The following is a 14738-nucleotide window of genomic DNA, read 5'->3' as shown; positions in this document are numbered from 1 at the left end:
GTGGATGCTCAGGCTCGCGAATTCAGGCTCGCGAATTCCAAGAATCCGTGGACCAATCACGGCTAGCTAGTAGGCCGACTCTTCCTCGTTTTTTTTACACGTAGCATCAAATAAGTGATCGTATTAGTGCCCCTGCTGTTGGCTGTTCATATTGTGTTATTAGACTTTTTTGCCGACGGCCGGGCAACGGCCCTCCGTTGAACGGCCGTTCTGGACTTTTCCAGAACGCACAGATTACCAATCCGTCCCTGGTGGTGGCTATCGTAGCTTCTTAATGCATTTCAAAAGTGAGGGTTAGGCAGTGGACTGAGCCGTTGGTTGCAATTTGCAACCTCACCACTAGATGTCGCTAAAATTTACACACTGCACCTTTAAGTTACATAATGTTCTAGCTGCCCCCAACTGTTTAAAGCCCCCCTAACCTAAAAAATGCACTTTTAAATGTGTTTCTAGCAGAAAATGAGTCGCCAGTGTGTGCAGAAACATCCTGTTATTATACAAATACATCTATTCTTCTTCGTGTAATCTCATTTATACCGCAACAGTCACACAAACAGGCTGCTAGCAATGTGATGTCATGTTGATTAAGTCCCACCCATGAACGCTCAAAGACTCCGCCTTATGAGCACATAAGTTCAACCTTCTGCCAGAGACATGTGTTTTGATGTAGTCCAAACAAAGCAAAGAGTATACTTTGCATACGGGGAGGGGAACAAAAACATTCTTTGCATTTAAAGAGACACACACAAAAACAGCGTGTTTGTCATTGCAGCCACTGATGGCCATGTTCAACATCGTATAATAAAAGATCTGTGGTGTATTTTAAGCTAAAGCTTTACAGACACATTCTGGGGATACCAGAGACTATTTTAATATTGCTGAAAACACATAGGGCCCTTTAATCTTAAAAATGCTGTGATAGTATCAACCCTTCTAATCAACTATTTTAAGTCAGGAAAGCTTATCAATGGCCTAAAACATGAAATGGACATTGACAGTCTCAGACCGCTTGTCTGTGTCTGGTAAGTTTCCAGTGGAGATCATCTCAAATGATATTTAGTATTAAATATGCATTAAAAACATCTACTTAAGGAAATGTACAAGGAAATGTACTAGTGGTTGACTCAAGCTTTTAATTGTAATGAATCCTCATTGTATAAAAAGCAAGAAATGAGAGGAGATCTAATATTAGACAGCTTTAATGGCAGCCTACGCCTTTTGTTGTAATAACACTGTATGTCATTGTGTTTGTGATGGTACCAATGTAACCAGTCTAATCTTTCTGTGTTGTGCAGCGATTGAAATGACTAAATGTGATATGATGGACATGTTGGTAACCAAGGTGCCTAAAGAGAAGACAGGATAATGTGTATACCAGGAGAGAGCCAATCACAAATGAACACTTATGAAACAGTGTGCTTTAGATCAAGATAGCTTGGAGGTACCTTGAGAACACAGACATAGACTTTCAGTGACTGAAAGATTTTCAGTATGAATATTTGTATAGATTTCCAGTATACTATAATAGCTCAAAACTAAAGGTCACTACTATAACTAATATTTATATATATATATACTCGTCTAAAGGATTATTAGGAACACCTGTTCAATTTCTCATTAATGCAATTATCTAGTCAACCAATCACATGGCAGTTGCTTCTATGCCTTTAGCGGTGTTGTCCTGGTCAAGACAATCTCCTGAACTCCAAACTGAATGTCAGAATGGGAAAATAAGGTGATTTAAGCAATTTTGAGCGTGGAATGGTTGTTGGTGCAAGACGGGCCAGTCGGGGTATTTCACAATCTGCTCAGTAACTGGGATTTTCACGCACAACCATTTCTAGGGTTTACAAAGAATGGTGTGAAAAGAGAAAAAAAACATCCAGAATGCGGCAGTCCTGTGGGCGAAAATGCCTTGTTGATGCTAGAGGTCAGAGGAGAATGGGCCGACTGATTCAAGCTGATAGAAGAGCAACTTTGACTGAAAGAACCACTCGTTACAACCGAGGTATGCAGCAAAGCATTTGTGAAGCCACAACACGCACAACCTTGAGGCGGATGGGCTACAACAACAGAAGACCCCACTGGGTACACCTCATATCCACTACAAATAGGAAAAAGAGGCTACAATTTGCACGAGCTCACCAAAAGTGGACAGTTGAAGACTGGAAAAATGTTGCCTGGTCTGATGAGTCTTGATTTCTGTTGAGACATTAAGATGGTAGAGTCAGAATTTGGCGTAAACAGAATGAGAACATGGATCCATCATGCCTTGTTACCACTGTGCAGGCTGCTGGTGGTGGTGTAATGGTGTGGGGGAGGTTTGTTTGGCACACTTTAGGCCCATTAGTGCCAATTGGGCATCGTTTAAATGCCACGCCCTACCTGAGCATTGTTTCTGACCATGTCCATCCCTTTATGACCACCATGTACCCATCCTCTGATGGCTACTTCCAGCAGGATAATGCACCATGTCACAAAGCTTGAATCATTTCAAATTGGTTTCTTGAACAATGAGTTCACTGTACTAAAATGGCCCCCACAGTCACCAGATCTCAACCCAATAGAGAATCCCACAAATCTCCATCAACTGCAAGATGGTATCCTATCAATATGGGCCAACATTTCTAAAGAATACTGTACTTTCAGCACCTTGTTGAATCAATGCCATGTGAATTAAGAAAATTAAGAATTATGAAGGCAAAAGTGGGTCAAACACATTATTAGTATGGTGTTCCTATTAATCCTTTAGGTGAGTGTATATAGTTCATATTAGCAACTGCATCCACTCACAAAAATAAAGTTTTGATATATTTACAAAATATCTTTATGGAACATGAACTTTACATAATTTTTGTCATAAAAAAGACAGTGTATTGATGGCTATTGATAGAAATATACTCATGCGACTTAAGACTGGTTTTGTAGTTCAGGGTCACATGCAGTAGAATTCAAATTAATAGTAAATTATTTCTAATAAATCTTGAAGGTACTTCTTATTTCAGAAGAATTATCACACAATGTAAACACAGCATTGGTTATTGAGAACAGATAAAAATCATGGCCATTTGAGCAAAAAAAAGAAGAAATAAACCAGAGCAAACCATTTTAAGTATTCAATATGGATAGGTTAAAGTAGCACAAATGATTTGTAAAAAAAGACTTTATTAAAGTATTCGCAGTTCTTACCCAAATTCATTTTAGGGCCACTGTAAATACAACTTGTGAAATAAGTGTGCTTAAGCGTTAGTCAAAGCTCTGGCTACATATTAGGCAAACCCCAAACTCAAAATTCATTACATTTTACATTCATTCTTGATCATACTCTCAAATTTCAATTGGATGAATGCATTCCTGTCACTGATAGTCCAATATATGTAGGCCTACTTGCCTGTCTTCTGTATTGGTATGAAAGGTCTTATACTGTACACTGCAGACAGCTTTCATGCACCTCTTTTTAAAAGGAAGAGAAGAAGAAATAACAGAAGCAGCAGAAGATAATGAAGCCAATGACCCAGTTGACAGAGTATATATAGATGATCACCATGTCCATGTCAAATCGCCAGCCATGCGAATCATCCTCAAAGTTAAAGGCATCGAGCCTGTATCCGCCGCGAGGGAACTGTCGCCTGCCAGTTGGACTTGGCTGTCTTTGAAAGCCTAAGACAAGTAGATAGATAGGAAAGGTGAAAATAGAAGAATAACATTATGTTAATTTCTGAGTATAATTGCAATTTGAAGAATATCTCATTTTGACAATGGTATTCGTGTTATCTTAATGCTATTCCCATTTTTATTTGTTTCAGACATTGTATCCTCCGAAAAATGTAGTTTTACCTCCAAACATTCGAAACATTTTACGGCAGCTCGGAAGGGGCCATTTCGCACAGCTTGCTTTCTGGAAGGTCTGCTTTCGAGACAGGTATTCCTTTGGGAAGAATGTACGTGCTGTATGGTTTAGATCTGTGAAGAGTGGGATGTGTCAATTTATTAATCTATGAATCATCAGTGCGCTCAGTGCTATTAGTAATAATTGGTCAGTGTGAATTAGAAAAACCCAGACTCATTTTATATGGATTTATTTACAAACATACCTCAGATCAGTTCCATCTGCCTGATTTTATCAAGTTATCTGCGTTACATTAGCTTTAGTCTGGCAATCAACAAAACAGCCTTGAATTCTGTTCAACCTCCGTTAAGAGCTTTCAACGTTTTATGGATAAATACAAATATATTGTAATTTTAAATTGTTAATTTACTGTCTCTTCAATGGGGCTTTCAGTGAGTGGACAAATAAAGCTTTCACCAAACTCCTATTTTCACATTCCTCTAAAAATGTTTGAAACAAACCTTTCTGGAAGAAAACATGTGTAATGGTGGTTCTGCACAAAGGACAGGGTGTGTTAGTGGGGCAGTTTTTGGCCAGCGTCCGCAGACAAGGTTCACAGAAGATGTGGCTGCAGGGGTGGCACATGTATGGACTGAAGTAGACATCCAGACATACAGCACAGATGTAGCCTTCACGATCCGGCCCTGGTAACACTTCATCCTCACTGCTGCTAGATGGGTTCCCTGTAGAGCTCTTCAACAGAGAGAAAAATGACTCAGTATTAAACTAAACAATCTGGTCAGGTTCACCTTTACTAAAGTACTAGAGTTACTAAAGTTTAACATTTTATCACAAGAACACCGGGAATGTCCTATTTTGGACTTTTCCATACAGACACATAAGTAGTGGTTTTGTCTCCCACACATGACCCCTTCTGGAGCACAGGGCCCGTCTGCATAATTACAACAATCACACCCTCAAGGGCCTATAGGGACGCTGCCCCTCGTTCCCTAGGTGTGTCATTATCACCAAATGCACATCTCATAAACGACTTCACAACCCTCTTAACAGCACAGGAACTCATTGTGAGGACATCAAGACATTGCCACAAAAAAGTCCTGTTAACAGCAGCAACAAAGTCGAAACCCCTCCTCTTACATGCAAAAATACATTGCATTCAAAGTGCTGGGCAAAGATTAATCGCGATTAATCGCATACAAAATAAAAGTACATTTTTGCATAATGTGTGCTATGTGTAATTATTATGTATATTTAAACACACACACACATACATTTCAGAATTGTTTAATTTATATATTAAAAAAAATGTATATATCAAAATAATAATATATATATATACACATGTAAATGTTTTTTAAATACATACATGAATTTATAATAAATAATAATAATTACACACAGAACACACTTGTATATTATGTTTATGTAAATTTTTGCCCAGCACTAATTATAACTAATATAATAGGTGTTAAGTTTGATCTGAAATCTTCAACAGACTACATTCTACTTGATCTAAAACTATTTTAAACTTTCCCTGATACTGTTCATGCAGCTTTCATGCCCTAATACTATTTTGGAGTCATTAAATATTTTGTACTTTTGAAAAGTCATTTATCACGCCGCAGGCTCATTCTTAATGAATTAATAATGATATAATCTTTATTAAATTAATACTTTCCATGTTCTCTTTGATAATTCAGTGTGGTTAAAACACTGATAAAGAAAAGCAAACGCAATATAGCCCACTACCAGAATTAGTGCCACTGAAAGAAATTTTGGGATACCTGTTTGAAGGGTCCTTATACTTCCCTCCTACCAAATCACAACATACTCCACTTAAACCCAAGAGACAATGACAAATGAGTGGGCAGCATGACATCATTCCTCTTGAGTACTGGTAATCAGATAACACGGCTATAGGACCAACACTGTTTCAGAGAGATCATCTCTGGTTCGTGATTTCCAAGAATACTTTTAGTCGGATGGGTATACAGGAGTAGTTTATTATATTTATTCATTTTGTATTTATTTAAATGTTTAAAGTTTTTTAATTCAAAGAGAAGTGATTGGGTGTGGGTTAACACTGCTCAATGACATTATTGCATTAAATTGAGACTCTTTAGTGCAGAACCTGTTGATTGTTAAAAGCTGCCCTCTACTGGAAAAGGATCAATACTGAACTAATCATTTATCAAACACATAACTGGTGTATTTAATAGTTACATTACAATATATAATGTATTATACATTTATAATGCACATTATATATTGCAGTATTATATCATTACAACTTTAAATATTGCCCTTTGCTTGTTTTCACTCTATTCTTTTTCTTTGTTTTGTCATTTGCCATAAAAATTGTGTTAACACCAACACATCACGCAAAATATCTCCTAAAAAATAAAGGTCCTTAAAGGGTTTTTTTGAGCGATGCTACAGGGAGCATTTTTGGTTGCTCCAAAGAAACATTTGGAAGTCTATGAGAATGTTAAAGGTGCAATGTGTAACTTTTAGAAGGATCTCTTGACAGAAATGCAATATAATATACAAAACTATATATTCTCAGTGTTGTATAAAGTCCCTACATAATAAACTGTATTGTTTTTATTACCCTAGAATGAGCCGTTTTCATATACATACACTGCAGGTCCCCTTACATGGAAGTCACCATTTTGTGCCGCCATGTTTTTACAGTAACCTTAAAACAGACAAATTGTTCTATAAAGCACGTTTTGTCCGAGGGGCAACCTTCCGATCTCTCTGATGAAGCCAATACGGAAGTGTTTTAAAGAGGCTGGCTACAAAAAGGAGTCAATTCCCATAGACCCCCATGTTAAAATGCCCAACTTTACAGCAGAAAATAACATGTTTACAGCCTGGTACAAAAAGAAGTTTGCCCTTCATGCAACTGTGAGGGGGGTGAATTCTTTTGTAAGCTCATCCGTTTGAATTATATTAGGCTTTAAAGTTCTGCATAATTAGGGCGTGGCCACTTGAGTGACAGTTGAACAGTCACTGCTGTCGAGCTAGGTGGGCGTGGTTTCAGCAACCAGTCACCTCAGCTTCACCCATGACCTGCCTTTTTACCCATTTTCGGATATCCGCCAGTGATGCACGGCAGTGTTGGGGGTAACGCATTACAAGTAATGCGCATAACGTAATAATATTACTTTTCTGCAGTAATGAGTAAAGTAACGCATTACTTTATAAATGTACACATTATTATTTTAGTTACTTTTTTTTACAAAAAGTAATGAGAGTTACTTTTTCAGTTTAATTAATTCAATTTAAAAATAAAATAATGTACTTAATTAAACTGGACATATTAACCTAGAATTATGCACCTGAGCACCTGAGCGGGAACAGTTTGAGTCAGAAACCAAGATTGCAGGCCAGAGCTTGACATTTTTGCGATAAAAAAAAACACCTGCAAGGCCTGAAAGAGATCAAGCCTCAGCCAAGTAAGAAAAAGTAACGCAAAAATAACTTAAAAGTAACGTAAGCATTACTTTCCATGGAAAGTAACTAAGTAACGCAATTAGTTACCTTTTTGGGGAGTAACGTAATATTGTAATGCATTACTTTTAAAAGCAACTTTCCCCAACACTGATGCACGGTGACGCGCGGCCAAGATGGCGGCGACAGGGACTGCCTAATTTAAGCTTCAAAAACGATCTTCAGACACTAGGTCTATCTTTTTTACAGTCTATGGTTTTGTCACTACATTGTCTCAGACAATGAAGTGTTTGTTGTGTGGCAGCTATCGTAGCTTCCCTATGCGTTTCGAAAGCGAGGGGTGAGCTGTGGACTGAGCAGCTGGTTGCAATTCACAATCTCACCACATTACCACAAATTGACCAATATACAGCCAGAAAAGGTACCGTAAAGAAACCTTTATGTTAAAGAGCATATGTTATCAAAGTTACACATATAGAAATGATCATTACATATCTTTGTCAATAACTTTGTCTTTTTACTTTAAGCTTCTGATGTAAGGACTTTTAAATGTATACAGTGAATCCCACAGGCTATGAATAAAAATACTTGTGTGTACTTGTGTGTATGTGTCACCTGCAAATTCTCTTGCAGCTGGCTCTGTCTGCATCGTTCTCTCCTCTTCTGTCTTCTCCTCAGGCTCTTTAGTCGTTTTTTTTCTCTTTTACTAAGCCTGCGCTCTCTGGTGGGAGTGGGTGTAAGCAGAGATGAAGCCACGCTGAGCACTGCTGTAGCTCTGCCAGTCTGTTCTCCAACCTCATGTTCCTCCTCCGAGCTGCTGACAGACATCAGAGGAGCTCTGCAGTTGAAAGAGCCGCCTGCTTCCTGATCCTCGGGGGAGATCTGTGAGTCTCTAATAATATTCGACTCAACAGGTTCTAGCCCAACCATCCTAGAGAACATACTGGTCCTGTCACGAGAAGACTGAGCAGAGGAACTCGTCCTATGGCACGGGGAGGAGGACGTCTGGTGGCTGGATCGTAGCGTATGCTCTGGAGAAAACTGATCATAATATCTCCTTGGGGATTCTTCGCCTCTAGCCTCTCGATGGGCATCTGTATAATCCAGGCTAAGGGCCTTCCTGTGGGCTTGTCTGACACCGCTGACCCTCTGCAAAGGCCTGACCTCCAGACACAAGGCGTCGGCTGTACACTCGAGTACTCCATGTGAATCCATCTCCAAGAATGGACAATTCACTTTTGAAGCTATCCATCCCCCACTAAACCCAACAAGTCAAAAGTCACTCCACAGCAGACCAGAGAATATATAAATTACATGAGGCCTAGCGCTCAGAGGCAGCAGGAACATGCTGGCCCCCCGAGGTATTTTGCACTGTTGACAATGGCAAAGCTGCATAAATAGTGGCAGTTCAGCGACACAATTGTCCTCGGGGCGTATAGAATTTAAACAAGCAACAATGCATGCATTGTGGAATAAGGGTGGCAGAATTAGGTGAAATAACCAGACCAACCTTTTCAATAGACACAGTCAGCTCTTTTCTCTGAACAGATAGCAGCATATGAGTGTCACGGACCGTGATAGACATGAAATGTCTGATGTGTTTGTTTGTAATTAAATGATGCCAACTTTATTTGGTCTTTATCAATGATTTAGTACAGTTGCAAGTGTAACTTTATGTTATTTTACAATTGCAAGAATAATTACAAATGTTTTGAAGTGAGAACTGAACTGACAATTAAAAATGAAAAATTTTTTAAGTTTCACTCAACCTAAATGTGAATCAAGTGAAGAAGTCAAACTGTTTTTGTAAGCAATGAAACAAAACTATATAACTGTATTGAAAGATAAACGACTGCAAGCAGTTTAACATTACGAGATCTACATTTATCACGTATTGTTTAAGAATTAATGATAATCTTGGCCAAAGACTTTTGCACATATATCGTATATATAACAGCTTATAGGCCACCATTAGCTTTGTTGTTTTTGCAGTTGTATAGTAAGTTACCATATAATTTCTTTTAATAACTATATTTATATATATTATATTTATGTTTATGCATTCGGCAGACGCTTTTATCCAAAGCGACTTACAGTGCATTACAAAGCATACATTTTACGAATGTGTGTTCCCATAACCTTTTTCTCTGCTGACACAATGCTCTACCACTGAGGTATACAGGAACCATCTTTATTAGAATACAGTCAGAAACAAATACTTTTAACAGGTAGCAAGAAAGCAATTACAAGGAAATGGCTAAGTATAGATTTGCCGACAATTGCTGAATGGATAGAAATAGTTAAGGAAATTCATGTAATGGAATTTTGACTTTCTCTCTGAGACATAAACGAGAGAAATGTGGTGTATATTGGGAAAAAAAAGTATTTTTTTAATACAATTTGAGATGTATATGCCTTGCTTTTTATTTATTTATGTTTTTTCATTTATTTATTCCCTTTTCTTTTTCTTTTCTGTTTTACATGCACTGTAACAAATTGCTGTACATTTTACAGTAAATATTTACAATAGATTTGAAAAATTTGAAAATTACAGTACTCCTGTATTTTGCAGTGCATTGTGGGAGCATGCTAAATGATCAATGTATATTTTACAGATATGTCTACAATACTGTATTTTTGAAATAGGCTAATATTTGAGCATCTTTGTTAATCTATGATGATTATGCCTGATGTCCCTTGTTCTGTCTGGATTTTTTCCCCTTCTATTTTCTTGAAAAAAAAGAAAAAAAAGTAAAAAAAAGAATACAGTCAGAAAATACAGGATTTTTACAGTAAAATTACTGAATAAAAATATTATTTATCTTATAATTTAAAATTATAAGATAAAGTGTCAGCTACCGTATTTGCCCTTTACACTTGGGAAATAGCAGAAATCTGCAGGCTCTCTTAAATCTAAATTAAATTAAACCCTAATTTATAATCTAATGACTTTAGGACTTAAATCTCTCCAAAAGACTTCAAGATGAGGTAAGTGCCAAAGAGAGGTAAGACCAGAATTTAAATGCATGCAATTTATTTATTTATTTTTAGTTTTAATTAAATTGTTAATTCATATAATTTAACCCTGTAATATTATAAGATGAGGTAAGTGCCAAAGAGAGGTAAGACCATAATTTAAATGTTCGTAATTTATTTATTTATTTTTAGTTTTAATTAAATTGTTAATTAATATAATTTAATTTAATATAATTAAATATAAATATATAAATATTAATATAATTAATATAATTTAACCCTGTAATATTATATATATATATATAAAGCATTTATTAACTAATGATCAGTTAATCTTTAACATACTATAATGTTTGCCAATGATTTTGTTGAAGGTCCGTATGATTTAGTATCAAATAATCTTCTGTACTGGTTCGCTGCGAAAAAGCCAAAGTTGTAAAATGCATGAATATTTCATGAATCACTTCGTCCAGCAGTAAATGAGCTGGTAGAGGGAAATATCTGTGTTCAGCATACACTGTGATTATTTTCTTTCATCTTTTGCTCTGTTCTCAGCAGATGGCAGCAAATTTCCGTTCTGTGTAACACAGGGAGCTGTCCGTGGTGCTGAAAGCGAATTTTCTCAGCTATTCTTACTACCAAAATATTTCTAGAATAAATTATTACAATAATGGCATTATTCGTCAAGATGATTAGACTATTGCAAACATCGTCATTATTGACGTGATTTATTATTTGTCTCAATTAGTGGTTAAAGCAAAAAAAAAAACCCAATAACAGACTACTTTAATAATACCTAAGCATGTTGTTGAGCACGTGAGACGTGCCTTTATCAGAATTTGTTAAGAAAAAAACAATTTGCTTATAACTGAAACTTACGACGGTTTGAATGTCTTTCTACAACTTTAAATAAAAGCAACTGCTAAATAATTCATTCATCTCCGTACATGCTTAAATGGAAAAACCATACCCGTAGAACAACCTGGCGTTTAAATCTTTGCGCACAGACGTATAGCTAGCTGATCGTCAACTGCTGTTCCCAAGTGCGCGCGCCAACCTCTCAGCCATCTCTGACGCACTCAGCACGACTCGTATAAATGAATTCACTTCGTCACCGGGCGCCAATGATAGCAGTGTGCAGCACTTCCTGAGACCAGAGACCGCCATGCGTCTTCGGAGCTGCGAGGTGACGCTGGACACCCAGACTGGGGTACGGGACTGTTTGTGAATACCGTGAGCGCTCTCGCCATGGAGAGTTTCAACAACACCACAGACACTCAAGAATCGAACGGGAACACGACGATAGTAAGTGAAGTTACTCTGAGTTACCAAATAGTCGCATCGCTTTTTCTGGCTGCGTTAATTCTGTTTGCCATACTGGGAAACGCGTGCGTAATTGCTGCAATCACCTTGGAGAGATCGCTTCAGAATGTGGCTAACTATCTCATCGGCTCCTTGGCCGTCACGGACCTCATGGTGTCGGTGCTGGTGCTACCCATGGCGGCCCTGTATCAGGTTTTGAACAAATGGACATTGGGACAGGAGATGTGCGATCTGTTTATCTCTCTAGACGTGTTGTGTTGCACATCTTCCATTCTGCACCTGTGCGCAATCGCTTTGGACAGGTACTGGGCCATCACTGATCCCATAGACTATGTAAATAAAAGGACCCCCAAAAGGGCAGCTATCCTGATCAGCCTCACCTGGCTCATAGGATTTTCCATCTCCATTCCGCCCATGTTGGGTTGGAGGAAACCCGAGGACCGGGCAGATCCAGACGCGTGCACTATCAGCCAAGACCACGGGTACACCATCTACTCAACTTTTGGAGCTTTTTACATCCCCCTCATTCTCATGTTGGTACTCTACGGAAGGATATTCAAAGCGGCGAGGTTTCGAATAAGGAAAACGGTGAAGAAACCCGAGAAAGCAAAAATAGCAGACAGATGCCTTAGCGTTTCTCCGTCGTTGTTTGCGAAGAGGGCGAACGGCGAGGTGAACAAAAACTGGAGGCGCAGCGTGGAGCCGCAGCCCAGCCTGTGCGTAAACGGAGCGCTGAAACACGTCGAGGACGGAGAATCGTTTGAGATTACAGAAGTCCAAAGCATCTCCAGAAACCACCTTGCCCTGCCAAACAACCCGCAGCCATGCTTCGAGAACAGACATGAAAGAAACACGGACGCGAAGCGTAAAGTTGCTCTCTCCAGAGAGCGCAAAACTGTAAAGACTTTGGGAATCATTATGGGCACCTTTATTTTCTGCTGGCTGCCCTTTTTCATAGTGGCGCTTGTTTTGCCTTTCTGTGACGACTGCTTTATGCCGGATTGGCTGAGGTCAGTCATCAATTGGCTCGGATACTCCAACTCACTGTTGAATCCTGTCATATACGCGTACTTTAATAAAGACTTTCAAAATGCGTTTAAGAAAATCTTGAAATGCAAATGTATCAGACAATGAACTTACAGCGAGGAACTGCAACATCTCGTCTCATCAAAAGTTGTTTTATTTGAACAAAGCTATTTAACGGATGCTAATATCCAGATATTGATTGTTAAATAACAATTGTTAAATTATAATGACCGAGTGCCATTCATACGAAAGGACATAAAAGGGCAGTACAGCACAAGAAGAGGTAGAGCTCTGTCCTTGTCTATATGTTTATCTGTGAAGTTTTTTTGCTTCCAGCACAAACTGCATACAGTATATCACTGGACAGATTCAGATGACAGATAACTGTCAGACCACAATTAAAACAAAAAGTCTGCGTTGTTGCATTCAACAATAAAGCTCTTAACAAAAAAAAAATGGTTTCTCTTCTGTATGTTATTAATGTTCAGGGTACGGCACCATTGAGGGATTCTCAGAGCACAAATATCAAAAGCCATGCATCAGATAATTAATGAAGACAATTTACTGTAATTATTTCTCTTTCTTTTAATGCTTAGCAATATTATTAAAATTACTTGACTGACTTTGAAATACAAAGTAAAATAAATAAATTGTAAAGTATCCAAATCATTTATTAAAGAGAAAACGTATGCAATTGCCTGGCATCTGCAGGAGTACAGAACAAAAATCAAAATAATTTTTTCCAACACATTAGTAAGTGATTCTTTTTATTTGCAAAATAAATCAAAACAGTCGATTATTGTTAGAATCAAACCAGCCAAAAATACACATGCGCTGTCATCTGTCACCATTTACATCAACAATTCAATAAAAACAAGATAAAACTATTCATCTTTCCATCAGATTTCAAAGTAAAGCAATCCAGGTGAGGTTTCGCACTAGGACTGTGTGTTAAACCACCATGACAGTTGGTATCAGAGCACACAATGATTAGTTTGCCTCAGGCACAGCTCGACCAATACCCATGGGCCTTCTGTAACTCTGATACTGCAGTCATGCCACGCTCCATCACACCAGCATCTTAGGACCCTTAAATCTGCAAGTCCAAAAGCAAAGCAATTTAAGTGATTAAAAATTAAAACTCCTTTGTGCATTCTGGATTTGTCAGTGAACGGTATAATACCCTCAGACAAGTCTGTGGCAAACAGCAGCTATCGATACAGACTTCCTCTCCGATCTGCTTATTTCAACTCCTTCATCTCCAGTGACATTTCGCGTTCAGTGGTCACATGCACAGTGTGATAGAAAAAGCAATGATGCAAAAATGTTACTATTACTGTACAACTTCCTGAGGCTTTAAGCACAGAGAAACTTGGCAAAATGTAAATGTCAAAAAGATAAATGGAAGAGTTAGTATTTTTAATTTGTCATTCACTTTACAGTGGTAATGTTGCTTTTCACTTACATACTACACACTGAAAGAAATGATTCATTCAATTTACTCATTTTTTTTTAAGGTAAGTGGTTGCAATCAATTTATTTAAGCTACATTTAAACACATTTAAGTAATTTTTTTTGTTTAAATGTAACTTAAATAAATTGATTGCAACCACTTACTTTAAAAAAATTGAGTAAATTGAATGAATCATTTTTTTCAGTGCATTTTGAAATAAGGAAGCTGGAAGGAGACGACAGCATTGACAACTTGACAATAGATATTGTGAATGAACACAAAGCATTGTGGGAGTAAAAGAATTGTGCAACTCACTCTTTTAATCTACCATTGCTGGTTAAAGGGACCATGAACTCATTTTTACCTATTTTCACTTGTGCAGGTTTTTTTTAATGGTAGTCATGCCCCCGTGTCAGAGTTATAAATTGCCAACAACTAACTTTTACAGGATGGAGCCATAAGGAAAAGCACAGTACGAAATTCCTCCCCCCTGAGGAGTGGAGTAAATTGAAATTGCCATGAGAGACATTCACAAGGTCATACTAACCTGGGTGCCATGTAACTATATGTAAATCTCAATAGCAAATAAATAAATAAAATGGTCTGATCCATCTCAAAACAGTGTTCGACGTTTGTTTTAAAACAGTGAGCAGA

At 37.8% G+C, this 14738-nt stretch overlaps 2 protein-coding genes across 2 annotated transcripts; one reads left to right on the top strand and one right to left on the bottom strand.

The window, feature by feature from the left end:
• Positions 1-2965: 2965 nt before the first annotated feature.
• Positions 2966-10016, bottom strand: rnf180a (ring finger protein 180a). Its single transcript, XM_055168605.2, has 5 exons — positions 7922-10016; positions 4351-4582; positions 3838-3963; positions 3545-3660; positions 2966-3453 (listed from the first exon to the last, which is right to left on the bottom strand). The coding sequence occupies exons 1-5, from the start codon at positions 8519-8521 to the stop codon at positions 3358-3360; spliced, it is 1170 nt and encodes a 389-aa protein (XP_055024580.2). The 5' UTR covers positions 8522-10016; the 3' UTR covers positions 2966-3357.
• A 1054-nt stretch (positions 10017-11070) lies between these two features.
• On the top strand, positions 11071-13075 carry htr1aa (5-hydroxytryptamine (serotonin) receptor 1A a). The gene has a single exon (XM_055169248.2). The coding sequence runs from the start codon at positions 11531-11533 to the stop codon at positions 12737-12739; it is 1209 nt and encodes a 402-aa protein (XP_055025223.1). The 5' UTR covers positions 11071-11530; the 3' UTR covers positions 12740-13075.
• The last annotated feature ends 1663 nt before the right edge of the window (positions 13076-14738 follow it).

This window comes from Misgurnus anguillicaudatus, chromosome 5, assembly GCF_027580225.2.
Source record: "Misgurnus anguillicaudatus chromosome 5, ASM2758022v2, whole genome shotgun sequence".
In the NCBI taxonomy this organism is placed as follows: domain Eukaryota; kingdom Metazoa; phylum Chordata; class Actinopteri; order Cypriniformes; family Cobitidae; genus Misgurnus; species Misgurnus anguillicaudatus.
The sequence above is the reverse complement of the archived record's forward strand: the minus strand, read 5'-3'. Positions and strand labels throughout refer to the sequence as shown.